Source organism: Fulmarus glacialis, unplaced genomic scaffold (assembly GCF_000690835.1).
Source record: "Fulmarus glacialis isolate BGI_N327 unplaced genomic scaffold, ASM69083v1 scaffold2547, whole genome shotgun sequence".
Classification (NCBI taxonomy): domain Eukaryota; kingdom Metazoa; phylum Chordata; class Aves; order Procellariiformes; family Procellariidae; genus Fulmarus; species Fulmarus glacialis.
The window spans coordinates 138,501-165,694 of record NW_009221157.1 but is presented as its reverse complement, the minus strand read 5'-3'; the positions used below and the strand labels follow the sequence as shown (position 1 = coordinate 165,694).

The 27,194-nt window shown below is 41.7% G+C and overlaps 1 protein-coding gene across 1 annotated transcript in view; it reads left to right on the top strand.

Annotated features, from left to right (window-relative positions):
• SDK1 (sidekick cell adhesion molecule 1) overlaps positions 1–27,194 on the top strand; it is a gene marked incomplete at its 5' end in the record, with an annotated part of 152,876 nt that overhangs the window by 79,467 nt on the left and 46,215 nt on the right. The window contains 8 exons of the mRNA XM_009580985.1: positions 1,637–1,752; positions 1,904–2,093; positions 4,082–4,180; positions 12,409–12,603; positions 16,694–16,895; positions 18,913–19,016; positions 20,742–20,812; positions 25,657–25,792. Of these exons, the coding sequence (XP_009579280.1) occupies positions 1,637–1,752; positions 1,904–2,093; positions 4,082–4,180; positions 12,409–12,603; positions 16,694–16,895; positions 18,913–19,016; positions 20,742–20,812; positions 25,657–25,792 (1,113 nt within the window). The remainder of the gene's footprint in view (positions 1–1,636; positions 1,753–1,903; positions 2,094–4,081; positions 4,181–12,408; positions 12,604–16,693; positions 16,896–18,912; positions 19,017–20,741; positions 20,813–25,656; positions 25,793–27,194) is intronic.

The following is a 27,194-nucleotide window of genomic DNA, read 5'->3' as shown; positions in this document are numbered from 1 at the left end:
CGTTCTGGTTTCCTGCGACCCACCTCCACCCTTTTTCTCTCCAGAAGTGATTCATGTGGGAGTAGCTCTTTGTGGAGATCTACAGATAAAGTTATGGCAGCTATCCAAAGGCATTCATGGCTCCTGGCAATCTATTTTCCTTTAACGTAATTATATCCTTGTGGGGGATAAATCTAGGAGAAGATTTAAAAAAGAAAAAAAAAAGCACTTCAGGGTTGGAGGGGAAAAAAAATTGGATTTTAGTCTGCTGCAGTGTTGTGTAATGGTGCTCTGTTTCTCATGGCCCAAATAATTGGTAACAGGGAAATTGTTTCAGAAATTACTATCTCTGCGGTTAACCTTGAGTGCACAAGGGTGGGGGGCAGTGCGGGTTTTTTTAAATTTATATTAATTCATACTCATTATCTCACTCATGTTGCTAGGAGCTTCAGGAGCTCGCCTTCAAAACAGCAGATCTGTTCTTTCATTCGGACAGCCAGGAAAGCATTGCTTTTGGCAGAGATTGGTGCTCCTTTTTGTGATGCATTCAGGACCTAATCAAGCCTTACTGTCCATACGTGCTTGTGTAACGTAACTTGGTGAAATATTCTCTTGAGGCCTGACAGGTGTATTCATGCTTTAGAAAAGATTGTACCCTTCAGATGTTGGAAATGCCACAGGAAAAAACATGCAAAAGGGCAGCATAAAATGTGAACTCTTAAAAATAGCCTCAAATTCTGCTTGCGTACAACGGCATGCTATTAGGCTTGCCTACAAAAGCTTGCAGTTGTGTGGTGGTTCTGCAGCGGTTAGAGTTTTAATGGCATGAGAAAATGCAAGTTTGCTCTTCTCTCGAGTGAGAGAAAATTACAGTGTTCCTGTGTCATCAGTTCTAATGATGTTTCTGGTTTCATAAGAGCCAATTTTGCAACATAAATGAAATAGGCATATCTTTCATTTACACCGTATCAGTCCCTGAAAATACACCTTGCGTTAATGTATCCGTCTATAATTGATGTATTGCAAATGTTGAGCACTATCACATCATCAAAAGGCTTAGATGTTAAAGAACTTCTTACTGAACTGGGAGTGCAATCCAGCGGTTGAAATTATTGCTAACTCTAGACAAGATGCTATAATTTCCTTTCAGATAATATAGAAAGCCAGGGTGGCGTAAAACTTCTGTTAGAACAGATCGTGCCGTAAGATAAACTCCCATTCATAAAGATTTCTAGCTTTTGGTATAGGGAAATAAAACATATGGGAAAGAAATACTACGAGATAGACTTCTGTAGAAGTCCAGCAATTTAAACTTGATTCTAATTACTGCAAATATATAGAACCTGAAATTTATTCATATCTGTCTGTATTTACTGTCTCTCTGTAGGCACTGATTAGTATTAAATGTTTAGCTTTTTACAAACATTGTCATTTCTGAGATGAACTGGTAAGAAAATTGCGAAGCAGGCTGAAATATAAAGATGATGTAGAATGAATAGAAGAGAGGAAGGGATTGTCTAGAACCTATTCCAGTCCTTTTGGATTTTACTACTTTTCTATGGGATCCTGGAACAATCCCAAGCAGATAGGGAGATGGAGCAAAATTATCTAGTATGTCTCACCTATTTCTGCTTTTGGCTACACCGTGTGATTCCAGTTCCCTCTGCTCCTCCGGAGAACGTCTCTGCTGAAGCCGTGAGTTCAACCCAGATCCTTCTGACGTGGACCGCAGTCCCAGAGTCTGAGCAGAATGGTCTCGTCCTGGGTTACAAGGTATGCAACTGGAGTTTCAGGCTTACTTAATTTTTAATACATTACCTGGATATGTTTTTCCATTTGTTATTTACTATTTGCCTGCTGGATATTTTCAGTCTTCATGTAACAATCTTTTTCTTTCTATATTTCATATGCATTTATTCTGCAGATACTTTTCAAAGCAAAAGATTTGGACTCTGAACCAAAGAGCCAAATAGTAAGAGGTAACCACACTCAGTCTTTCCTGCTGTCTGGCTTGCGGAAATACGTGCTCTATGAGATCCAGGTATTGGCATTCACTCGTATCGGAGATGGAGTCCCCAGCTCTCCTGCAGTTATAGAAAGAACCAAGGATGATGGTAAGTTTAAAAGTTACCAAAATAAGTATCTTATTTGATCCAACCTTTTAACGCTGCTTTCTTTTAGTGATGCAAGTGTAGATGACAGCCCAGACTAAGGATATTTGGAATTTTTTTTTTTTTCAACTTTGAACCTAAAGGATTTGGTCCCTACCTAGTGTAACTCAGCACTATTCCATTGGTCATGGGCTGAGGATTTGGCAAAAACACAGAAAACCAGAGTCCCTTTTCCCTGCAGCTGATGAAGAGGAAGAAAACTTCTAAAATTGTACTCTGAAGCTCAGTGTAGACAATTTCTATTGAAGACAGTTTTTAGAGCCCAATTATAAATTCCTACTGAAGTTCAATCATGCTCTAAAAAAAAAAAAAGTAGAGTGCTGCAATTGAAAGCAATAAACAAATCTGGGTCTGATTGGACCAAAGGAGAGATACAGAATTTGCAACTTCAGTAATCCATTCTCAGTTTATTCCCAAAAGAATAAGGCATTGACCCTGAAAGATGATCATACCAGCTTCCTTTTGCAACTGCCTCCAGCGCTTCCCGTGAGCTCAGGGACTCCCGAGTGCAGTTTGATGGGTTGAAGGAACCCAAGCCAGCCCCTCGCCCCAGCGCTGTCTGAATACGTCGGTGTTTTTTTGGGGTTTTACAGAAATTTAGCTCAACTCTTAAAATATTTTTGGCTTTGCAGATGCTAAAGTTACTTTTTGTTTTATTACCTTTTCCGTATTAAATGAAGGTTAATATCAGTGTGAGAGGCTTCTGTTTATTACTCCCAATGAAGATGAACAAAAAGAAGTGTCTCTCTTTTTTCATCAAAATCTTTTCGATAGTAATGGAATAAGTATTGGTTTCTACAAGCAGCTTCACTGAGGTTATTTGGTTGGGCTGAAAACACATTCAGACTTCTGGCTGAACAAGACGTTTTCTGTGGAGAGCAGGGAAGGAGTAAGAGCATGCAGGGACAGGGACGGGGACGGAAGCCGGGGCAGCAGCTCCCTGACATCTTTTTAGCCATTCTCTCAGCACACTGCCTGTGTGGGGACTTGGCTTTTCTTTGAAAGGAAACAAAGAGAAATTACTGTTAGCAGAATTCTGCAGGGAGAGAAAAAGCACTCGCTGAAATGTACGTATCAGACTATAATGAGAAATATTTAAAACTGTTTGTTTTAGATAACCCCATTATAGCAGTTCCCTCCTTAAGTGCATGTTGGCAAATGATACAAATTATTCTTCCATCTCCATACCCCTGACATAAATATGTTGTGTCTCCTCTGGGCTCAACTTAATTAGAAGTACCGTCAGGGGTGATGCAGGTGGAATTTGTGCTGAAGGGGAAATTTTGCGGATGCTAATGTATGAATTAGCATCTCATCACCTTGTGGGCCTGGGATGGTCAGTGCAGCCACCGGCCATCTGTATTAATGTGCATCTCACCTGCCTCAGGTTCTCCTGCTCAGACCTGAGTGTTTAAAATGCACATGTAAAATCAGAAGGCAGTTCAAAGCTGGGGCTGATGACACAGAGAGGAGATATTATTCAATTCCAACAGGTATGAAGCAGATTAAGCTGACACATTACTCTCTGTAAAGGCAGCTTGGTGACTTGCCTCATAGTATGTAATCAGTCACCTCGCGGAGACGCGGCCGGCTCGCAGGGGCTCCCCGCTACGCTGCTGGGAGATAACTCTGGCAGAGGTCAGAGCTCCTTTGTCAGAGCATCCTGCCAACGCATTTCACAGGTGCAGTAAAACACTGTAGGGTGTGCTGGTTCTGTGTCGTGTCTGGTGTCCGTGGGTGCTGGAGGCATTTGGCCATGGGCAGGATTCCTGAGAATAAATTTATATTATGTATGTACATAGGTGCTCCTAGCCATCTACTTATTATTGGTGAGATACAGCTTGAGCTGCCTTCTAGGTAAGGTGAGCAGAGAACTTGTAATTCCTCTGACGTGCAATGCTTGCTAGCACGATCTCTGTTTTTCTTTCCAGCCCCCGGGCCGCCCGTGAGGCTGGTGTTCCCCGAGGTGAGGCTGACATCCGTACGGATTGTTTGGCAGCCACCGGAGGAGCCCAATGGAATTATTCTGGGTAAGAGGGAGCAGCAAACCCAGGGCTGGGAGGAGAGGGCTGGAGACCAGAGCTCCGGCTGTTGGGTTTTCCTTCCCCTTGCGTGTCGGATTAGAAACCATATATAAGCAAATCCATGGCTGAAGAAAAGAAAAGATGTCGGTGTCAGCTGAGAGACATGGTACCCTGTGGTGAGGAGGAAGAGTCTGCCCAGCTCCGTGGTGTGTGTTTTCCTGAGTCAGAATTACGTGTCATTCATGGCAGTGCGTTTGAATTGTCATCTCTCTTCCCATCTGCATTTGGGTTTGTAACCTGTTTGGCTGGCTGTTGGGCAACCTGCCTGCTGAGCTGCAGCAGGGGACAGCTGGATTTTCCCCTCCTTCCCCCCCATTTGCCTTTTCTGGGCACGCCCAACATTTCAGTTTCATGTCTGCTTCTGTTTTATTGCTTCCTTTGGATAATACTGTCTGTCAGGTGACAAGGAGTTAACTCACATTTGGCTTTTCATCAAGGGAAATAAGGGCAGCAAGGGGCGACAGAATTTCATGAAAAACCTTTTTACGTTGCTGCTGTCATAACTCTTGGGTTGCCTGTGCAATGTGTACGCCAGCAGCTACTTGTACTTAAAATGTGAAGACTTTTTCAATGTAAGAATCCATTCTTGCCTCTAAAATTAAAGTAGCTAATAGTTACCCAGCAATTTTGTGTTCTCCACTGATGTTAAACACATTTTACAGTAGTTCTAGCTGGTGAGTAAGGATTTGTCTCTCAATTGTGAAAAAAAGAGAAATGAAAGCTTTTGAGTTTTGTTTAGTTCTCAGTCTGCCAGGCCTTTCTGCTTCTAATTTCAGTGCCGTCATTCAGGCTTGCCTGTAGTCTTTTAGCAATATTTCCTAAAGCCTTCATTGTTGGGTGGAAGGTGCCTACTTCAAATGCTACTGCGTTGGTGGCATCCCTTTAAATAAAGGACCGGTCTTGCACTGCACTTACATCTTGAGTCAAGAACTCAAAGTGTTTGCTCAGGTGCGTAGTTTCCCAAAGTGCTTAGGGGGTGATCCTGATGCCTGAAGATGCAGGGAAATCATCAGATGGGGTCCAAAGGCAGACACTGTGGGGATTTTCTGAGCACGAGAAAGAATCTGTGTGAAGCTTGGCAGCGGTTAGCTGTCGGAGATAGATCCACGCAGGGTTTCTCTGCAGCTCGAGGATGCTTGGCTTCCAAGTTGTCTTGTGGGTTTGATTTATTGGGGTTTTTTTTAAGGAACTGTGTGTCCTGGAAGCTTGCTCTCAGTAGAGATTGGGATTTGAATCACAGGATGTGGTTAAGAAGAAAAAAAATCATTTGATAGAAATAGTGAGAAAGTACAAAAGAGATTTTGCTCTCCCGACTGTGTTCCAATGTCTCACGTTGCTGCACTTTGTCAGCCTTATTTGCTGAAGTTGCAAGCTTGGTGGAGTCAGAACTCTCTTTTATTTTGTCTTTGCACAGTGCTTTGTGCAGTGCACCCCCTTCTCAGTTGGTTCTTACTCATTGCCACTACATTGATGATAAAATCATACGAATGCAGGGTTGGAAGGGAAGGGGAAGGCTGTCGCTTAGGAATGCTTGGCATGCTTAGCATGTAGACTGTTGTTTCTGACGTCTTGCACAGACCATTCCCAGTAACATCCCAGGATACTTGATACTGTCCTGACTTGGCTTTTTTGCAACACTGGTGTTGTAACACTGATGTTGTAACTAAGTAGGTCTATGACCCACTATTAATTCCTACCCTTTTTCTGCAGTACACTTTCAGGTCAGTCAGTCCCTCTTTTATATGTACATTAAGCTTTTTCTTTTTAAGTGTGATAATTCACAGGTGCCTTTATTGAATTTCATCTTACTGATTCCAGACCATCTCTCCTTATTATTAAGATCAATTTAAATTACACTCTTGTCCTCTAAAGGGCTCACAGCCACTCACAATTTGGTTTTATTTTTGAAGTTTGCAAGTAGACTGGCAACTCCATCAGCCAGGTCATTAATGAAAATATTGAACGGAGCCAGACGCGTGACTTATTATCATGAGACCTTACTTAATATGTTCGCCCAGTTTCTAAGCAAAGTACTGATAACAACGTTTTGACTTTTTTTTTTTTAAAGTGTTCAAGTCAAAATGTCTAGTATTTTTCTTAGATGTGTTTCTCTTGTCTGCTTTTGACAGGCCTGTGTGCAACCGTATTAAAGCCTTACGTAAAGTCAATGTGGATCATATCTACTCTTCCCACCTGGCCAATTACACTGTCAAAATGGAAAATAGATTATTTGATATTTATTATTTGCTCCAGACAAATGCATATTGGCTGTTCCTTGGCACTTTATTATCCTCTTGGATGCTTATATATTGACTCATATTTTTTTCCAGGATCTTGCTGGATATTGAAGTTTAGCTTGATTTGTCCGTAATTCCTCTGGGGTTTTTTTCCCCATTTTAAAAGATAGGGTACTCTGTTTGCCCTTCTGTAATATTGTGAGATGTCACCTGTCCTCCACAAGTTCTTGAAGACAATCACTAATTGTTCGGAGATGGCTCTAGCTAGTTCCATAAGCACTGCAGGGTGAATTTCATCAGGCCTTTCTGACTTGATTACATCTAGCTTAACTAAATATTCGTTAACCTGTTCTCTATTCTAGCCTACATCCCTACTTCTATTGTTGTCAGTTTTAATTTGTGTTAAGTATCTAGTCAGCATCAACTTTTTTGTGTGTGAAAATGAAGTAACGGAGGTATCAGCCTTCCATTCTTTTCTGTCTCACCTGTCTTATGCTCATCTTTTCGTCCTAGTTGACCTGTCCTCCTCCTGTCTCTCGAATTTCTACTGTATTTCTAAAATCTTTCTCATTGCCTTTGATGCTCTTTAAGTTCTAACTCACTTTGCACTTTAGCCGTTCTGATTTTGTCCCTACATGCTTGTGCTGTCTATTTATACGCTCCCTTAGACCTGTGTCCTGTTTCAACTTTTGTCCAATTCAGTTTTGATTTTCAGGTCATTAGTGAGCTCTGAATGCAAACATATTGGCTTCTTAACATCTTTTGTCTGCATTGGGATAGTTGTACCTTTTTTTTGTCTCTTTTAAAACTGTCAGCTAACCTGAATTCTTTTTTCCCTTAGAATCCCTTCCCAGGGGGACGTTACCTGCCAATTCCCCCAGTCCACCTCTTTGAAGTCCATTGTCTTTATTCAACAGTTCTCACTCCTTTTTTTTTTTTTTTTTTTTTTTTTTTTTTTTTTTTTAAATAGTTGAAACATTGAGGTTTGTGGAGGAAGTAGTTAGCTGCCAATGTCAGAGAGAAAAAGTAAAAATTACTCATGCTGGGTACTTCTGTGATCTTTCCTAAGAAGTGAGGACTGCTTCAAAAATAGATAAAAAACTATGTGTAGCATTCTAAGTAAAGGTTGCAAGATTTTTTTTTTTTCCCCTGTATACCTTTTAAATCTCATTACTGTAATGAACTTTCAAAACACCACTGTAACGACCACAGTCAAGTGTACTAAGTAGACTTCTTGGAAAAAATAAGTTAACGTAATTTTGCGTGGTGCCCTTCTATTCACTAGTGGGGTTGGAAAGAAAAAATCCTTGCTTTGCAAGAGCAACTTAAATTCAGAGCCTTTGAACTAATGTTCCTGCTCTGCTAGCTTTGTCCCCTGAGTATACAGGCACCTTTGCAGCTAACATTTTTGTAATCTATATCAAAACATGTTCTAGCATTTCAGAGAGAGATTAGCAGGATGAAATACTGGCAGGCACCAAGAGAGAAAACCACTTGTTGGTTTGTTTAAATATTTTACTGTGGAAGACTGCTAGACATTTCCATTTCTCCTTTTGGGAATGTTACACTAACCGTCTGAGGCTTCACTCTGTTTTCTTTTCTGCACTCAGTTGAGCTAGCACTCACCATAGTTCCTTCAAATACTATTAAAGAAAAATGATGCATTAATGTGCACATGTGCACTTCTAGCTATGAGCTTCCTCTGAAAACAAGAGCTCAGCCCGCATCCTTCCAGGCCCTGGTTAATATTCCTCATGGTATCCTTGTATTTAGCATTTACCTGAAGCTTATTGCAAAAGAGTGTAAGAACTCCACTGAGAATTAGAAGCGAAATAGGATGTAATCCATGTTTGCAAATTCATATTTTGATCCTAGACTGCATTTGCACACCCGCTGGCCCTTAAACAGATAAGCAGTAAAATCAACAAACTGGATTGCTGCTCCACCAGGCAAACCGTAACCTCCCACTATCGTTTGGCTTTCCCTAAGTTCTGTGACAAATTAATAAGTGTTTGTATCTCTGCTGCACCATGGCCTGCATGAACGGGTGCTGTCAGTTCTGAAGAGCTTTGTATGGTGATGAGCTTGAAAGCTTTTTTGTATTCATGGTGTGTTGTCATCTTCCTGCCTGTTTGCTTTGGGGAATCCACTGGTTGTGTTACAATGACCTAACATTTAACAGGCAGTTCAGGCTGTTGCCATTTATTGAGTTCAGAAAGCGTAGCTCATGAAACTGCTTGCAGTTGTGCAAAAAATACTTAAAAAGATGCTAATGCTAGTTTCAATGAATAAATAAACTCCTGAAGAGTTGATCTTTCAGGGCTTTTTTTATGCAGTTTTGGCCCGGTGAAGCACAGAACTAACTCCCAACAGCAGAAGAGATTTGGGAGCTAATGCTATATGGGGGGAAAAAAAGAAAAATTAAGAAAACAATATGAATTCTTATTGACCATCCAGATACTTCATATTCTGTAAGATATTCCTTTCCCAAAAAAGTTTGCTGTGATCACCTTTTAAAGATTTTACTTTCATTCATAACCTTTGATTTTTTTTTTTTCCCAAGATATCTGCGACATCTTATTGTCATAATCTAGTAAGAGAAGGAAGCTGCCTTATTCCTCTACTGCAGCAATTGCAGTTATTGCCTCTTATAGCCCTCAAGCATACATTAATTTCTCTTTGAACACTTTCCATTTACCTCTATTGATTTGCCTCGTTTGATTTCACTTAATATTTCCTGTCCTCTCCCATCCCTTGTTGCTGAAATTCATCAACTTAATAATTTTATCTCTTTGATCTTGCATTAGCCCTAATTATTATCCAAGCTGTGGTTTAAATACTGCGTCTTCTGTGTCACTCAGGAAAAAAAGAAAAGCGATGCTTTTTATGCCAGCATGTATCCTGGCTGTCCCAAACTGTCCATTAGGAGAAGGTAATGTAGGAGATCAAAATTAAGACACTGGGTATCTCTCAGGTGGTTTGTAGGTAGCAGTAAGAGCGAGCTGAGTTCAGGTGCAGAGGTTGGATATGTACCTTTGAATAAGACCAAGGGAAGTGTTGGGTTTCTGAGGAAATATGTAACGGTGACGGCTCTGGTTGTGTAAACTCTGCCTGAGATATCCAGGAAAATAGATATTTACCCAGACTGTCGGCCAACACGGCAGATGTAGGAGAGGACAGCGAGAGCTGATACTGTTTTTCACAGGGATGCATTGAAAGGGAGTTTGCGGAGCCTGTCAGAGACACAAGCTGTGACAAGTGATTTCTTCTTTCTCATGGCTAAATTAGTTTTTACACTAGCCAAGGAACCACTCTTGTGTAAGTTATTATAATGGCCTAGATATGTATGTGTTCCTTTGCCTAATCTGAGCATGTTTGTAATTAGCTTTCCAGCATTAGTACCAACATTTAGCAGTAAATAGTTATCTTTCTATTCCCTCCTCACATTTTAACTACGCTTTGTATTTTACAAAGGTTTAGAAAAGAGAGGAAATGGATCAACAAGGATGTGTCCCAGATATCATACTTATTTTTTAATAACTAGAGAAATCAACTTTTCTATTCTTTTAATATTCTCTGTTTCCCTCCACATCTTAATCTTTAAGTCTTATATCCCTTTATCAAACTTCTTTAGCCATCTTAGTTGCTTCTTCCTTCATATTTCCTGCTGCTGTAAAAATTTCCCCTGTGCTTTTCTTTGACTATTTTTCTCCCTTATTGAGATCCTGCACCGGGGTTTTTACTCCTGCGCTCTTCACATCTGTATAAACAAAAGAAGATCGTAGTGTATCCATTCCTTCTCCCCATTGCTAGCTGTCTTTCTGTAGACTTTAAAAAAGATCAAAATGCTGTAGTACTAAAGATACGGAAATACTTTAGTGAAATATATTGGACCAGTAATGGGAGAACTGGTGCTGTGGATAAAAGGAGGAAGTTTGCAGGTGGAAAAATGAAATGCTCAAAGCGTAAGACCCTAAGACTTTGCTGGGATCTAAGCAGGCCATTTTTTATCTAGTAGTCTAATGCTATCCGCCCAGCTGTGAAAATGTTGCTGTAGGAATGTGCCTGACACGCCAACTGCGCGTTGTGTGAGATTACCCCGGGCGGCACGAGGTGAGCCCGCTCGGGCGCTGGGAGCCTTTCGCTGCTGATGCCCATTTCCAAACGAGGGTGCCCAGAGCACGTTAAGGCACTTCAGTGAATCGGCTCTGTACCCAAACCTGTTTGTAACCACAAACAGGAGCTCGGGCTGAAGTCACAGGTGCTCGGAAAAGCCAAGTCACTCTTTGAGGTGTCGGCAATCAAATTTATTCCATGTAAGGCAGCTATGGCTGTTGCCCCACATCCCCTAGCAGCTGCCGAAGAAAAAAGGACAAGGAAATGCTGGTGCATTGTCAACAGCACCGTGAGAGTCAGCACACCAAAATTAATACCATCTGTATCCCAATTAAATTCCACTGTTCGTGACAACGTGCACCACACGTAAGTATGGCATTCATTCAAGAGAGTGCAGGAACTCTGTTTGTGCCTTTTCTGTGAGTGGGCATGTGGCAATTGTTGCGTATTCACAGTGGGAAATAAACGTCATTGATTTTGTCTAATAGTCACAGGTAAGATAAAAACCTCAGTTTTCATGCACTGACCTTCACGAATGAAGCACGCCAGGTTTGGCTCCCCTTGTTCTCGTTACAGCCAAAATGTGGTGGGAGTTCAAACCCTAGCTGGGATATTAATTCCAAGAGAAAGAGATGGTCTCAGGTGCTGCAGACCCCTTTGTCATTTGGAAGATGAGCAGAGGGTTGGCAGAATCATGTCGTGACTGTTTTGTTTTCAGCTGGTTTGATTTGGATTTGTTGGCTGCCCGCTGCCCTGTGTAACTCCATGAAGCATTTAATCATACAACTGCATTCAGCTTGGGCAATAAAGCCCCACACCAGTTCTGGTATTAATTGATTTTGGAAGTCAGCAGCTGGACTGAAAGTTACTGTCGAGCTCCAGAAGTGAGAGCCTGATTCAATTGCTGGGTTTACAGAATGGATTTGAACATTTGGCAGATCCTCTTTGGGGGACAGTTGTTGCTAGTGGTGCGTGAGAACTCTGGAAGCCCTCCTTTGCACAGTTGGATCATTAATAATACCGGGTAAACTGTGAACTCCTAATTGTCAGGCAGGTTGGAACGGGGGTTATCACTTACAGTCATCAACAAAATTGATTATTAAGTGCTGCATGGTTGAAGCAGGACCTCACAGCATGCAGTCTTCTTCCTTGGGCTGTGGGCAAGGGCAGCAATGTTGAACGACAGAAGAAGGATGCTTTTGTTGGCAGTTCTGGCACCCGCTGTAGAGTTACAGGGGAGTGGGAGAGCTGAGAAAAAGGCAAGTGCAAAAAGCAGGAGCAAGCCTTTACTTGAGCAGTATGAAGGTTGCATGGTTTGGGCAATCCAGCTGCTCTGCAGCTGAAGAACCTTTAGTCTGAGCCAATGCTGAAACTGTGAGAGGGCAGAATAGCGTGTGAGCATGTGTGCATATACGTGCACACGTGTGTGTGTGTGTGTGAAAGCTGAAACAGAGAGCGTTGCCTTGAACTGGCTCAGCCAAGTGACATGAATTGCACGGACTCTGTTTGTTCCTTTGCCTTTCCAAAAAGGTACCGGTACGCTCAGGAAAGATTAAACTGGTTTTGTATCGTGTTGGTATAAAGGACGGAAAGTGAAATCGGTTTCACGGCAGATAAAATTGAGTAGACCACTGTGTGTGATTTCCCTCGTAAGGTACGGCACCTGACTCAGGGAGGACTGCCGTATAGCAGAATTTTATAACACTAAAGGAAATAAATTACTTTGATCTCAGATAAACAAGTAATTATGATAAATTAATAGTTTTGGTGCTCTTTTGTCCCTAACCCTTTTTCTCTCCCTTGTTGATGCTGTGATTTCAGGGTATCAGATCGCCTACCGTCTGGCCAGCAGCAGCCCTAACAAGTTCACAACGGTGGAGGTTGGTTCAACAGTCAGGCAGTTTACTGCTACAGATCTCACCCCTGAGTCAGCATACATCTTTCGGACATCTGCCAAGACCAGGCAGGGCTGGGGGGAGCCTCTGGAAGCCACAGTGATCACAACAGAAAAAAGAGGTAATGCTTGCAGCCGCAGGTTGAGGTACTTTCTGTTGCATGCCTTGGAGCCTGTGCTGCACTTAGGGGAATTTTAATAACAGGCTACAGCCTGTACACCTCCTCCTTCTCACTCCATAAACCTGCCCCAAACCATAGCAACATCATGATTTGAGAAACCTGGTGAGCAAGACAGACTTTTATGAGACACAGTTCTTCTAACCTGCCGGGCTGTTGGAGATTGATTTTTCCATCAGCTGCTATATTGGCCATATGCAGCCTCCTTCTGCAGTCAGATCTTTTTTTCAGCGCTCTCGTTTTCTAGAAAGATTGCAATCTCAAGAAAGTAAGTGATGGATGAATTATATTGATTAGGGAACGCAAAATGAGAGGCGGTGATGTTGCAGGATTTCTCCACAGCTCCTCCATTGTACCTCAGTCCTGACCTAATGTGTTAGTAATTACTTTGGCCTTTCACTGCCGCACACTCAAGCAGAGTGTTTGCATCTGGATCGCCCAGAATTTTTCTGCTTCTTGCATCAGCCATAAAATGGTTATTTGCATTCTGAATCTCCAATCAAATTCTGTTCTGTAGGGAACCTACTTGAAGAAAGCAGGAGTTACATGTGTATAAATGAAACCAGATGCTTAGACACAAACGTATCAAAATGTGAAAGACATATAAGGTATTACAGAATCTGCTCTGCATCATTGCTTGTTTCTAATGCTTTGGCTCAAGTAACTGCTCGATTCTGCAGTCTTAGAACAGATCTCTAGAGCTGCCAGTTAGAAAAATTGTATTTTCTACTTGTGCATGGAGATTTTTTTTTTTTTTTTTTTTTAAATTCAGAGCTAAAAGAGAATATATTGGTAGAGAACAGGAGTGTGGGTTTTCCTCTGGTCTTGCACCATATGCCATGTTCCACTGCAAAGCATGTATCTGGTCTCTTGAGCTGGCAAAGTCGAAACTAGGGTAACTTTATGAGCATCTCTCCCTTGTGCATCACTGGATTTTGTGCCACATGCTGCTCTGACCCATTGTGCTGTCTGGATATTGATCTTTAAGAAAACTTCTCCCTCAAAAATTAGAACCGTTTTTAAAAATCACAGTTCAGAGAGAAGTGCCCTTCAGCAGGTAACTAGGGCAGACCTCCATAGATATCTTTCAACTATTATTAGCACTTTTGCATGTGCTTGTGTGACTGGTGTTGGCTTTTGCCCAAGTCTTGCACTATAATACAACCAATTATATTTACTTTTAGTTCTTAAAATGTGCCTACTAAGCAATCTCTTGTTTTAAGTCCTCTCTACACTTTGCGAATCATTTAGTCCAAGACTAAGGATTTCCCATGCTATTTGCCCACAATGTCTTCCTTATTATTTTCCTATAACACTTCTAAGAAGAAAGGATGTTGGCCTGTTATTCAACCACCAGCAGCAAGGACCTCTGGGGTACATTTCAACTACTTCTGGCCTGTCGGTTGGTGTTAAAATTCCCACTGGCATAGCTCTCCAGGTCATGTGCAGCCTTCCCAGTGCATAACCGTGCAGTCCTCGGAGAAAGAACCTCTAGAGCTGTATTAGGAAACTTAAAGTGCCTCTACTAAAGATACTGTCCATCAAAGAGATTTATCAGCTCAAGATTTCTTCCACCCCTGTCTGATTGCTGTCAAAGTGGAAGTTTAAAGTCCAACATGTGGAAGTTTCAAAAAAACCCCACCATGCCCAATGAAGTGAATAGTCAAAGCTCGGAGCCTCTCCTTTTCAATAAAATGTGCTCAGATTTCCCAGACCATGCACAAGCTGTTGCTGGATACACAATAGCTCAAGGCAGAACTCCCAGCTCCGCTGTGGGAACACTGATCCCTCATTGCTATCAATGCTTTACGGTTATCTTGAATAGGCAAGTTATAGTATAAAATGAACCCTTTCTCTTTTTGATGGATGGCTCTGCTGTGTCTCTATGCATGCTGTGGAACTGAGTCCCAAGGCACTGAGAGTTAACTGAAGTGATCCCACACGTAACGTGTAGAGAGAAAAATGTGTAATCTCACATCAGCAAGATTGATATGAGGAGATGATATACAGTGCAGCTATTCTGCTAACAAGTAAATAATCAAACAAACCTGAAACTTGTATACAGGACAATAAATATTCTACAGTGAAGAGATATTTAATTTCCATTAATAAAAATGTATTTAATATCCTTGTAGTCCTTGACAGTAAGGTAGGCAGGCACAAAAATTCCCTTGAAAGTTAGCAAAATTGGTCATACTTGTCCTTTTAAATTCCTTGGGTAATCGCAATATAAATCTTTACATTTTACAATGATACCTGTGATTTACAGATCCCAAGTTGAATTGTAGCTGTATTCTCCAGAGGTTCTTCTGTAGTGCTTTGAATCTACATAGTGGTATGATACCCTTCAGAATAGTTAACACCGGTGATCAGGGCAGAACTGAGTCAGGAGATGTAAATGCAGCGAGAAATTAAAAGGAGTCCATTGAGTCATATGGCCTGGCCTTACATTCCTGCACAAACAGCTCACCTTAGCATTTGCTTGTGGCTAAACTCCCATAAATAAACTCTTTATACTAATGGTTTTGTACAAAGAGTCAGGAAGTATATCTTGCAATGCAGAGATTTTAAGATCTCCCATTAGCAGCGGAAGGAAACCCAATCATGGGAGACTGACTGCAAGATCTGACCTGCCCAAAACTGCAAGCTGGTTAAAGCTTATCAACAGAGAGTATTAAATCCCTGCACGACACTCGCTTCCTCTGATAGAATAACCCTGAATACCTGTCTCAGCCTGTCAGTGTAAGGCATTGACCTTTTGCATTGTACTCCGGCTCGCAGGCTGCTGGCACCGAGGGCTTCCTCCAGCTAATAGCTTACAAATCTTTGGGCACTGATGTCAGCAAGAGCACGCTGCAGAGAAATGCCAAAACATATAGGAAATGGTTTTAGGGGATGGTAGGGAAATGAAGTGCGCGCCATACAGAGCTGTGAGGAACCAGGCAGGCAGAGGTGTGTTTATGGAAACAAGCGCTGATGAAATTGAATTGAATTGCTTCTCAAAAGCAAGTCACTGCGGTGTCTCCAATCAATTTCTGCTTTATTACATGCCACACATTTTAATCAGAATCAATAGTCTTCATGATAAACAATTAAACAATTATTCCTCACTCTATAGAGTTTCTCTATTGAAATCGATGGAGTGCGGAGACACAGTGACGGGAAAGGAGATCTATATTGAAACAGTTGGGGACTGGCATGCTTACACCTGCATTACCATTCCCTGCCTCATCTAAAAGGTGTACGGGTAATTACTCTGGAGAGATCTCCCTCAGCATTGGCCCTGGCTGGTTTGACTTTGCAGGCTCAAGGTTAGTGGGTATGAAGGGAAGAATTGGGGAGGTCTGGAAGTGAACTGCAGCAGGTACTCGAGCCCCAGCTCTGCGCTATCTCCAGGCTGGGGTTTGGAAGCAGCAGCAGGAGCTGCTGATGGTTCCCAGTTCCTTGCCAGAGAGAACTGGTGCAGGAATTTAGGGTTGGCTGTAAGTCACGCACTTGGACTCTGCTACACACCAGCCTATTCCAGCTCATCCCTTCCTCTTCTTCATGCCTCGACTGGGGAGCAGCTGGTGGAAGAGGATGCTATGTAGCACAGACAGAACGTAGTCTGTGGTACCAAGTAGTAAGCACAGATTAAAAAGTGAACTAGCTTACAGGCAAATTCTGTCAAAAGAGCAATTGCTTGCTGGAAGCACAGCTGAGTTTCATTAAAGACTTCCTTGGTTTGCTTGACTGCTGGTCCTAGTCATTCTTCCTTAACCTGCCAGGCTAAGACCCCCCCCAAGTTTGAGGTCTGTTGCTAGGAAAGAGTATATTCAATGGAGACATTTTATGCAGGGAGATAAGAATCAGTTTTACTGCTCCTCTTCGCAGTAGAAGGTTAAGGAATGGGATGGCTTGTACACTTCATGGGGCAAACCCAAAAGTTCAATCTCCTGTGGCATTATCACTATGAAAATCCGATCAGGCTGTCACATTTTATGTTAGCTTGAATTTCCTCTCAAAGCAGTACCAAATTATGGTTTAATTGCAGAACGACCAGCACCTCCCAGGCAGTTGATGACCCCGCAGAGTGATGTGTCGTCACGGAGTCTGCTATTGAAGTGGGTCCCTGGAAGTGATGGATCTTCACCAATACGGTATTTTACAGTACAAGTGCGAGAACTGCCAAAAGGAGACTGGCAAACCTATTCCTCTTCCATCAGCCACGAGGCAACATCCTGCATTATTGAAAGGTACCATATGATCCCAGGCTAGCATAGAAATTCCCACACTTTCCACTTCCAACAGGTAGGAAGCCAAAGCGCATTACTCAGCTTCACAGTCTTTTGGGGGGAGAGAGGTTAAGTGAGGTCACTGCTCCCATTTTAGAGATGGTGTTATGAACAACATTTGAGAGATTTGCTGAAGGTCACGCAATAAATCTAATCAAAGGTGGATTGCAATGCATCTTTTTGAAGCCCTTCCTGAAAGCTCAGCACGGTAGATAACGCTACTCAGGCTGAACCATATAGAGCTACACGATGCTCTGTAAAATACAACTAGTTAAAAATCCTTTCAGTAGTGACTGATGTTAAAATCCACTCTCAATGCTGCATTGCAATTATCTCTATATATGCTTTTCCAGATGAAATGAGAAGCATTTTTATCTGTATTTTTCATACTGAAGTTTACAGATAGCATCAGAATGTTTAAACTTTGTTATTCAGGCTTCATTATATCCTCAGCGATGCTGTTGTAATTAAAGTCCTTGTAACATCTGTGAAAGCAATTGAATGTCTGTGAGAAGCTTCTTGTTTTGCTGTCCATTTCCTCTATTGACCAGCTAGTACAAATCAGATTATTTCTAAAAGGCTGTGAGCTTTTGGAGAATCAAGTATTCAAAGCATTCAGATACAGATTTTTCAGGTCTGTTAGAAAAACATCAGCGGCTATGGTATATGGCAGCTCACTGGTCAGGTGCCAGAAGATACAGATACAGTGCTATTCTTTTGTCTAACTGTGCTGAAAAAAGAAAACTTGACAATTATAGGTACGAATATAGATCTGATTCATTGATCTTGGAGGCGTTACACCCACCCTGAATTATACCCAGTATCTTTCCAATCAAAACCTGTAAAATCAAGGAAACCAATTACGTCATTTAGACTTGACATTGACATTACTGAAAACAAAAGATCAAGATAGATGGTTCAAATTATTCAAGTTGCTGTAGGTAAGTAACAGTGTCCTAATAGGGTGGCACTACTGAAAAGATTTTTTTTCCCTCTTGCTAAAAGCATTTTCCTGTGAAAGTCCGGAAGAGTAGTACATGCGTGATGCGGGAGTGCTGCCCATCAGAATGCATTATCCCTTGATGTTTAATCATTCCTTACAAGTAACTTTACTTGGGTTTGTAGCCAGTGTTACATCTGCCAGCTGATGGCTAGACACTACCAATTAATTAGCTAAATCCCCCGTAACTTACAGCTCTGCATTTCTAGCCTCTGCATGTGACACAAAAGGCAGCCTCCCCCACACCTTCTCCCTGCCAAGCCAAGACAGAAGAATCTTTGCTAAGGTTATGTCAGCTGGAAATCACTCTTTGCATATCTTAAAGCACTGCAAAGATAAAAGAGCCAGAGGGAACCTGTTGTTACTGTCTTTATTAAATAATCCAAGTAATAGCATTAATTTGAAATTTAGTAGGAATAAAACGCACTGATCAAACGGTATGGTCTAGAGGATTAGTCAGAAGGCTGGCGCTCTGAATCCCAGTGCCTGCTGCATGCTGGCTGACCCTGGGCACATTACCTGTCATCCCCATCCATGCACGGAGGATGAGCTGACCCACAGATCTGTTTTGAGGCTATCTCAGGCAAAGCACCTTGAAAGCCGGGTTTTGCATAGCCCTGCAAAACTGGGATAACAGCACATCTTGTCCTTTCCAAGAAGCCCCAGTCGTAGACTGCTCCATGAACTGCAACTTCACGGCTGTTTTCTGGAGCCAGACTCAGCTATGAATCCACGAGTGTTTTCAGGAACTCAGGCCAATGGAAATCTGAGAAGATGGCAATGGCAGCAAGGGTGCGAACACCCCCATGTCCTGAGGAAGCTGGGGGAGGCCACGGAGAAGAGGCAGTGTGGAGAAGAGACAAATGCTCAAGGACTTTAGTTGCTAATGGGCAGGCTCTCTGTAGAGGCTTGTTCTGAGGCAAGCTGTGATGATGTGGGGAGATATCATCCCTCAGCCTTATTTTTTACATTCCACAGCTTGAACCCATTCACCTCTTACAAACTGCGAGTGAAAGCAACCAACGATATCGGAGACAGTGACTTCAGCGCAGAGACCGAAGCGGTCACAACTCTGCAGGATGGTAAGCGAGGAGGAGAGGCACGCGGGGGGCATCGCCGTGGGGTGGGTGCTCCCCAGCGCTCCTAGGTTTGCTGGACCCGCTGCAATGTGTTCTCCGCTGGGACAGTGGGGAGAAAATTCAACATCCAATGCAGTTTTGTTCATAGGAGATTGATACAGGTAGTAATGAGATGTGGCTGAATTAATAACAGGCAGCCTTAAGTGTCCTGCTGTGCCCTTTGATAATGAATCATACTTTCAGGAGTCTCAAAATGGAATTAAACTCCGTTTGATTGGCTTCCAAACTCTCCACTAACCATTATCTTTGCAGAAATTGAATAATTTACAAGAGATCGTTAAAAATAAATGTAGAACCATGCATACATTTGAAGAAGTTTCTTCAATTGTTTTCACTCACAATCCACATCAGTCTGCAATACGGCAAAATTGCTGAGGTATAAGAAAGAATATGAAGCTCCTGGAAACATGATCATTTAATCCTGCAGATCAGGGCTAATAAACTGTGAATGACATTGACAAGGCTTTTATTTTTAGCCTTAGAGATCAGCTTCTAATTCCTTGATTGTATAAAGTCAATGCCTGAATGCAGAAGTAGCTCTGATGTCTTGAACGGAGAAAGGAACTCTGGGAAGTGTGAAAAAGCATCGTATTTACCCTTAGCCTGGGAAATGGGGTAGTGCTGGGATACGTGTGTGTGTATGGTGCTAGGAATTTTTAATTAGTATTACTATTTAATACAGTGCAAGGAATGACTAGTTAAATATGACACTGAGATATAAAAATAGGAAGCAATTTTGCAAAGGAATGTTTAAAGAATGTGATCTTGAAATCAGAAAAACAGAGGACAGAGCTCAGGAGTGTCCCAAGTTAAACGAGAAGCCATGTAATACTTGAATAACGTGCCTAGCAGCTTTTAAAAACATCCTGACTCTCCACCTTCCTGAACAGTGGCTGCTGTACTGGTGCAGGCTGTAACCGGTACTAATGAGGCAGCACTGACTCACTGTTTCGGAATTTAAAATTTTATTTTCAATTCTCTTTTAATTTAGCTACAGTGAATCCGGAGTTGTGCTTGGCCTCCTCACAATACAATAGGGAAACACTATGAAAGCTTCTCACCTCCTTAACAAACTGAAGATTTATTCTGCTGAGCAAACCTGGTGCTGCCACTAGAGCATTGTGCTGTGGAGGGCTGTCAGCTCCTGATAAGCCTTCCCTTCTTCATATTTGAGCTGCTAAAGTGTGTGTGTGTGTGTGTATGTTATAGACCATGGGCACAGGAATGGGTTAACCCATGGTAAATCAAGCTATCCTAACTAAAATAATGTGAATACATGACACAGACTCCTAAAAACAAGGTGGGCTTGCCCCAGCTGTGGCAAAAATATCATGGAAAATCTGGGAGCAGTTTGCTCACACTTGTTGCTCCAGTTGTTTGAGAGTGGCTGGAATGCTGCAGCTTCCTCCAGATTTATGCCCTCAGCTTTTCTCTTGTTCCTGCTCGAGTTGCCAAGGCCACAGACAGAGCAAGGGATGTACGAGAGGTGGCTGGCATCTGCCTGGATTGCAATATTCACATCCACCGCATTGCTTTTGAGACCCACCACATAGTAGCTGGGATAGAAGATTTCCTTCAGCAGCAAAGAAGGAGAATCTGATGAGTAAAAGCTGCCTGTTTTCTACCCTTTTGCTATAACTGCTTTGGTTACCTTTTTTCCTTGTTTAGTTCCAGGTGAACCACCCAGTTCTGTGTTAGTAACTCCCCACACGACTTCATCTGTTCTTGTGCAGTGGCAGGTAGGTAAAATGAAAAATTTTGATGTTTCTGGAACAATTTTTTGGTTGCTTTGACTTGTTGACCTTAATGGTACATTGCAAGGGACCTTTTCCTGAGCTGGAAGTATTGTAGTAAAGTTGAAGGACTGCAGCTGCTTCCTTATTTTCCTGATCCAGGCATATATTTTAGTGATGGATGGAAATTTCAGGCAGTTACTTTTATTTTGTGCCCCATGAGGGAAAGCTTGGGAGGTAAAGAAGTTTCTGTAGCGATGCCCAAGATCATTACTTGTACGGATTCTCCTGTCCTTTCATTGGTATCAGTAGATGTGCATCTTTACATTGAAAACATTCAACAGGGTGCGGCACTGGTAAAGATCAGATAATCAAAAGCTTGCTTTTGTTCGCATCGCATGCTGCCTCCTTCAGCTGCTGAAATAATCAGAAGCGTATGCGGTGCCTGAGATCCTGCTCATACCTTTGAGGAACCTCCACATGCTCTTTTGGCTCTTTGAGGACTAAAAATTGAGATTTCTTCAGAGAAAAGAAAGGAAGTTTGAGCTCTCCGCAATATCTCTGAGTTGGATGTGAAAGTATTCATGCCAAGTCTGCGTTTTATATAGGCATTTCTTCTGCCTTCCTTTATTTTTCAATACTGGCCTCCTGGGAGATGCTGGAACATTTTGTGACCCAGTGCCTGAGGCTTCTTTTTGCAGAGTGAGCATTAATAGAGGGAACCCGGTGGGGTACTGCACGTTATCCGTAACTATCCTGGAAAGCCTCTGCCCACCCTGCTCCCAAGACAATGTCCCATACACGTAATAAGGATAACTTTGGACAGATTGCATTATAGTGAAAAATGTACATACGCATTTACAGTACAGATGGGGCTCCTTGCATTTTTGGAAAAAAATGTATGTGTGAGGGTCTGTTTATTGCTATGCAGCAATGCTTTAAAAATATGCCTGGCTGTACTACAGGGTTGCTGGCCCAAGTTCACGCAGCATAATACTAGGCAACATCATTGCTTACAGCATGTTGAACAAATAGAAGACATGTTGAACAGTTTTACCAAAGGAATTATGGAGAGAGGTAAATCTACCGCCCCACCTACAAATAAAGCCCACAGTGAAGAAAAAAATGTATACAAAGAGAAGACAAAGAGGATATGAGGCATGATGTACCACAGAAATAAACGTTCCCCCAATTGACTGATTATTGGTGTGTAGTTAATGTGAAATAGGTAGTTGTTTAGGTAATTGGATGCTTTTTATTTCATGAAAATGAAATGGGGTTGTTGTGCCAGAGCCATCTCAAGGGAGTTGTGGGCGATTATATGTCATTACTCCGTGTATATTAATAGGTCCTGGTAATTCAGCTGTACTGTATTTTTCAAATAAACAAAAATCTTCAAGTCCCACAATAGCCTCCAATTAAGAGGAAGTTTCACAGCAGTGTCTAAGAAATAACGTAAACTGAAAACAACAGTCAAGCTAAATGGGAGAGCAGATTTCCAAGCAAAGCTAAATTTTTAACTTTGAACTGTGTTAATAATTCACAAAACAAACTCTAGATGCATTATCTGTGCTTTCAGCTGCTTGGTCCAATCAGTCCATTATTTTTAAATTTAAAGTAGGATGAAAATAAGTAATTTCCATTGAGGTCTGTTGTATCAATAATGCAAGATTATTTCCGATGTTCGGGAGGATGTTACAGTTAACATCAGGATCATGTATTGTTCTGCCTCCACCTCAGAGATAACAATTATTCAAACTGACATTTTAGGGGTTTTTTTAAATTTTATTTTTAAACAGCACAACAATGTTTCTCTTACTTCTGTACAACATTACAGGCTGCCACTCATAATCATTTTACCTATTTCAGCAGATCCCTCGGGCCTTCCTACAAAATCCTAAATAATCCATTACATCAACAGCAGAGTTTTGTCCACGAAAGACAGATAGGAAGGGGAAGACCTGACCTTTTAGCAGAGTACCCTTTTCAAGAAAGAATCATCATTTCCATGGCAAGGAGAAAGACAGTTTTCAAGCCATTTATTTTCTGAGCTTTCCTGTCCTAAATTTAAAGGAAGGAATAATGGAGAATCACATGAAAGTGTAAGAAAGCAGTGCTTGCTATCAACAAATCAGTGTTGTACCACAATGAGGAATTAAGCTTTAGGCAGTTATATGGCAGACCAGGGAGTAACAGTCTCTTTCTTGGCTTCAGCAGCGTTTTCCTTTTAACATTCTGTAGGATATTCCACCTCAACTTTTTTTTTTTAAAATTAAAAAAAAAAAAAAAAGATTAATAGTTAAAATAGGAAAAGGCATTGAATCTTTCCAAGAGCACCTTCCTTCTAGGTAATAATTAACTGAAATACAAATCTGTGTAACGTTCACAGTATTTTTTTCGTTGTGTGAAGTTTATTTCCATGCTGGATAGGCTTTGTTTTCTTGCAGCCTCTCTCCTCCTTTGCGGTGATGCACTCAAGACGTATCTTGGTGGGACAGTGCCTCCTTTACCCTGTCTCTGGAGAAGGCAGTCCTCGTGCTCTGCGCTGTGTCTCCTCCCTGAGGGAGGCAAGGACACTGCCGTGCTGTGGAGCCCTTCTCTGCTGGGGCACCATCAGAGCCAAAGCAACTTCAGTGTAATACAGAAAACAAAAGAGGAAAGTCAGAAGATTGGAAAAGAAAAAAAAAAAGATCATGATAGATATATTAGTAAACCCCATCTCATCTTCTCCACCTTGTGGAGAAGATCGTTTCAGCTGGTCCATGAGCGATCATGTCGTTCTGTTTGGTCTATTTGCTCAGTCCCTTGGACAAGGGGCTCAATCTGAGACTCGGGAAGGCTGTTGTGCAAGAGGTTGATTGATTTGCCTTGTAAAATGGAGTCTGAGAGGGAACATGATTGCCCTTTTTAAAATACATGACGGGAATGAACACCCCATAGGGAGAAGAACAGTTTAACCCAAAAGGCGATGGGGTTAGCACAGGAACAAATGGTTATAAACTAGCTATGAATTATTTAAATTAGAAATTAAATGAAAGTAGCGAGGCTTGGAACAGCTTTCCAATAGGAATGCTGGGAAGCAGAAAAATCAGCTTGTTTTCTGGTGGTGGTTGCTCTGTTTGTGAAAAGGACTTGAAGCAGCTGACTTTCTGCAGTCTTGAGGGCCTAGTCCTGATGATTCTTGAGGACCCTCACAAGCCTGTATTCCTAGATCATTCTGTATGCAGATGCTAAATAATAGTGAAAGGTGGACAGAGCTTCTCCAAAGGATGGAGCACAATAATGAGCATGAAACAAAGGTGAATGAGGTTCTCCAACCATGCGGAGCAAGTACAGCAAGATCTCGGGACTATTTGGGTTGCTCTCAGCAGGCTCTGGGCAGGACAACTGCAAAAGAAGGCGGCTTCTTGCAGGAGCAGTTTCTGCTCCTTTTCCTGGTAGCTGTGTAACTTTCTTATAGTCTGGTTCATGTAATTTTCTTTTTTGGTTTCCATAAGCTGCAATCTTTCTACTTAATTCCTTCAGCCCTCACCCAAAGCAATCCTTTGCACTGAGACAGGACAGCCCTCTCTCTCCTCTTGCCATCATAATGAAGTAATGGAAAATTCTTGTCATTTCTGGAAGCAGAATGCTAGATTATTACCAAATATCTTCCACCTTTCCTGTAAAGATATTCTTACTTTCTTCATTAAAATTACATGTGGTATTACCTTCTATTGTGACAGCGTTTCACACCAGCGGTTAATTTTTCCAAAATGGGCATAAGGTTTTCCTTAATAAAGTTCTCAAGACCGCTTGGAGTCTTTCTGGATTAAAGGCGAGATCATCATTAAGATCTTTTTCGTTTGTATTTTCAGCCCCTTAAATTTCAGTACAAGAGTCTTTAGAAGATAAATGGCTCAGGGCGTCTTTTCTTCTCTGCAGTTCTTAGCCTGTATTAGACTCATGAAAGTAATTTTTTTCCCAAACATGAAGAATCCTTTTGCTTGTCTCTAAGCAAGCCATTCAGACAAAAATCTCCTTTTTAGTGTACTGGCTGTGTATCTATACCTGAAGGAAGATGTGAGGGGCTGCTGAAGAATCCTTGCTGAGGTACTGTGTCTTTGAGCATCTTCCAGCATGTTGCAGAAATAAAAAAATCTCATATCTGAGCCAGCCCAATGGCCGTACATACCGTACTGCTCCAAGCTGTTACGGAGGAGACCTGGGTTTGCCTGTGGGACTGGACCTATGCCACACACCAGAGTCCATCATACTGTGACTTCTCTCTAAAGGGCTCTCTGAGGCTCTTAGACCTATTTTCAGCTTTCTAATTAAAGCCAGACACACCAAGTCTTTGTTATTTTCTCATTAGTCTTTCAGTAAAACAATGCCAAATGAAGAATGTTCTATGAGCAGTCCCCAAGGAAAATAGCCACTGAAGAAATTCTGTCTTTGACAAAATAATTTATTTCTTTTCATCTTGGAAGAAGTAAAATACTGTTTTGCTGTTCCACTGTTGCTGGCCAGCAACATGCATTTTCAGGGACATGCTTATTTGTATTCTGTGGACGAAGTTTCTGTGGACGAAGAAGGAAAGGAGCTTAGCTCTTAGTGTAGTGCCTCAGGTGTCAATTTTTAAGTAAAGAGCCTTTTGTAATTGCCACAGCTGAGTGAAATCATCAAAGTTGCCTTTAACTTGTGTTTTTCAAATTGCACAACCTTTGACCCTCTATATTATTAATGGCTATTTTCACCAGAGCGCACTGTGTCCCTTTGCACAGGACCGGTGTCAGCTACTGCCCGTTGTGATGGATGCTTGTTGCAATGCACATCTTAACAAGCCCGTTCTTAATGTGAATGTTTTTCAGCCACCCAAAGTTGAGAGTCTAAATGGCTTGCTCTTGGGATACCGGATCTACTATCGAGAGCTGGATTACGACACTGGATCTGGAACAGAATCCAAAACCATCCAGAACCCTTCAGCTTTAAGAGCAGAGCTCACACGTAAGCCTGTGTTTTGGACCCTTTAATATCCCAGAATGGTAATCCGTCATTATACCAGACACTATATGCCCTCTTGCCCCATGGAAATAACACACAATTATGTCTAAGAGTGCTGGGGATAATTTAGCTTTTACACAATCAGGGTGAAGATGCCGAAAAATGCTAATAACTTCTGTCTGATCAGCATCACTTGTAATGGTACATGCTAATCTATGCCAGCATGCTTGAATTGATGTTCTGTCCCCCACGTATCCTCTGATTTCCTGCTTTCTGCTACCTCCATTTCATGATTATCCTGGTATACTTTGTTCTGCCATCAGACAAAAAAGAGAGAGACTTCATTTTCCTCAGCTGGGAACCTTTTTCTTTCTTGCTATTTTTTAATAGTTTTTATAATTGACACTTTGTTTTTCTTTTTGCAGTATAAGAAAACAGCTGAGGAGAAATTTTAAATAGAATTTTTACAATTTCAAAGTGCTTGTCCCTATTTTGGAAGAAAATAGCAAAAACAAGCAAGAATTTTAATTTGCCGTGTTAGTCACTGGGCGTTTTGGCTCACGTGGAAGGAGGGCGGAGAGGGAGAGGAATAATAGAAAAGTTAAAAGGATTTTTAGACAAAGGCTAGAAAGGAAATCAGAGGGAAGAATAGGCAGAATAAGATGATGGGAGGCAAAGATGTGAGCACTCAGTAGCCTGACAGATACGGTCCAGCAAAGAGACATGCTCACGGAGGGACCAGCTCTTGTCCTGTTTGATGTCAGTGGAATATTCAGGATAAGATAATACTGTAAGAGCAGCAGATAGGGCTGAGTGAGACTATTTTAATATCTTACATCATCTTCCATGCTTCCCTGAACCCATAAAAGTGGCTTCTACAAAAGCAAGAGTGATTTTTGTGGGGGTGTGGAAAAAGTGAATGCTTTAAATATGACATAAGCACCTAACTCTGACCTCACTTATATGGTCAGTGCTGAATGGGACTTCTCAAACTGTACAGAGTTTTAGCCAGGACAGAGTAGAGATCTAAAGCTCCTATAGGTGTAGGTATGCATAAGCGGTTTTTTCCAGACAAAAGCTGAATGACTGACTCTATATATTATCATGAAATAATGACTTTGGATGCTCTCTAGTCTCACAAGCCAGGCAGCCTGGGAAACCTACCAGTTTCCTCTTTTCCCTCTTCTCGGCTGGCCCTGCAGCTATGTTCCTAAGAGCTGCAGAGTAAAAAAAAAACATGCTGTACCTCTCCAGGGAGTCAAGAGAGAGAGAAAGGGGTGGAAACAAGTGTATTTTAAGAGGAATTTCCCTCTTTCTTCTCATAATATGACAATTCTCACCTCTGTACACCTCTGTTCCTCACTGACCTATGGTATTGCACAGCTTAGCATATTATTACAATTCA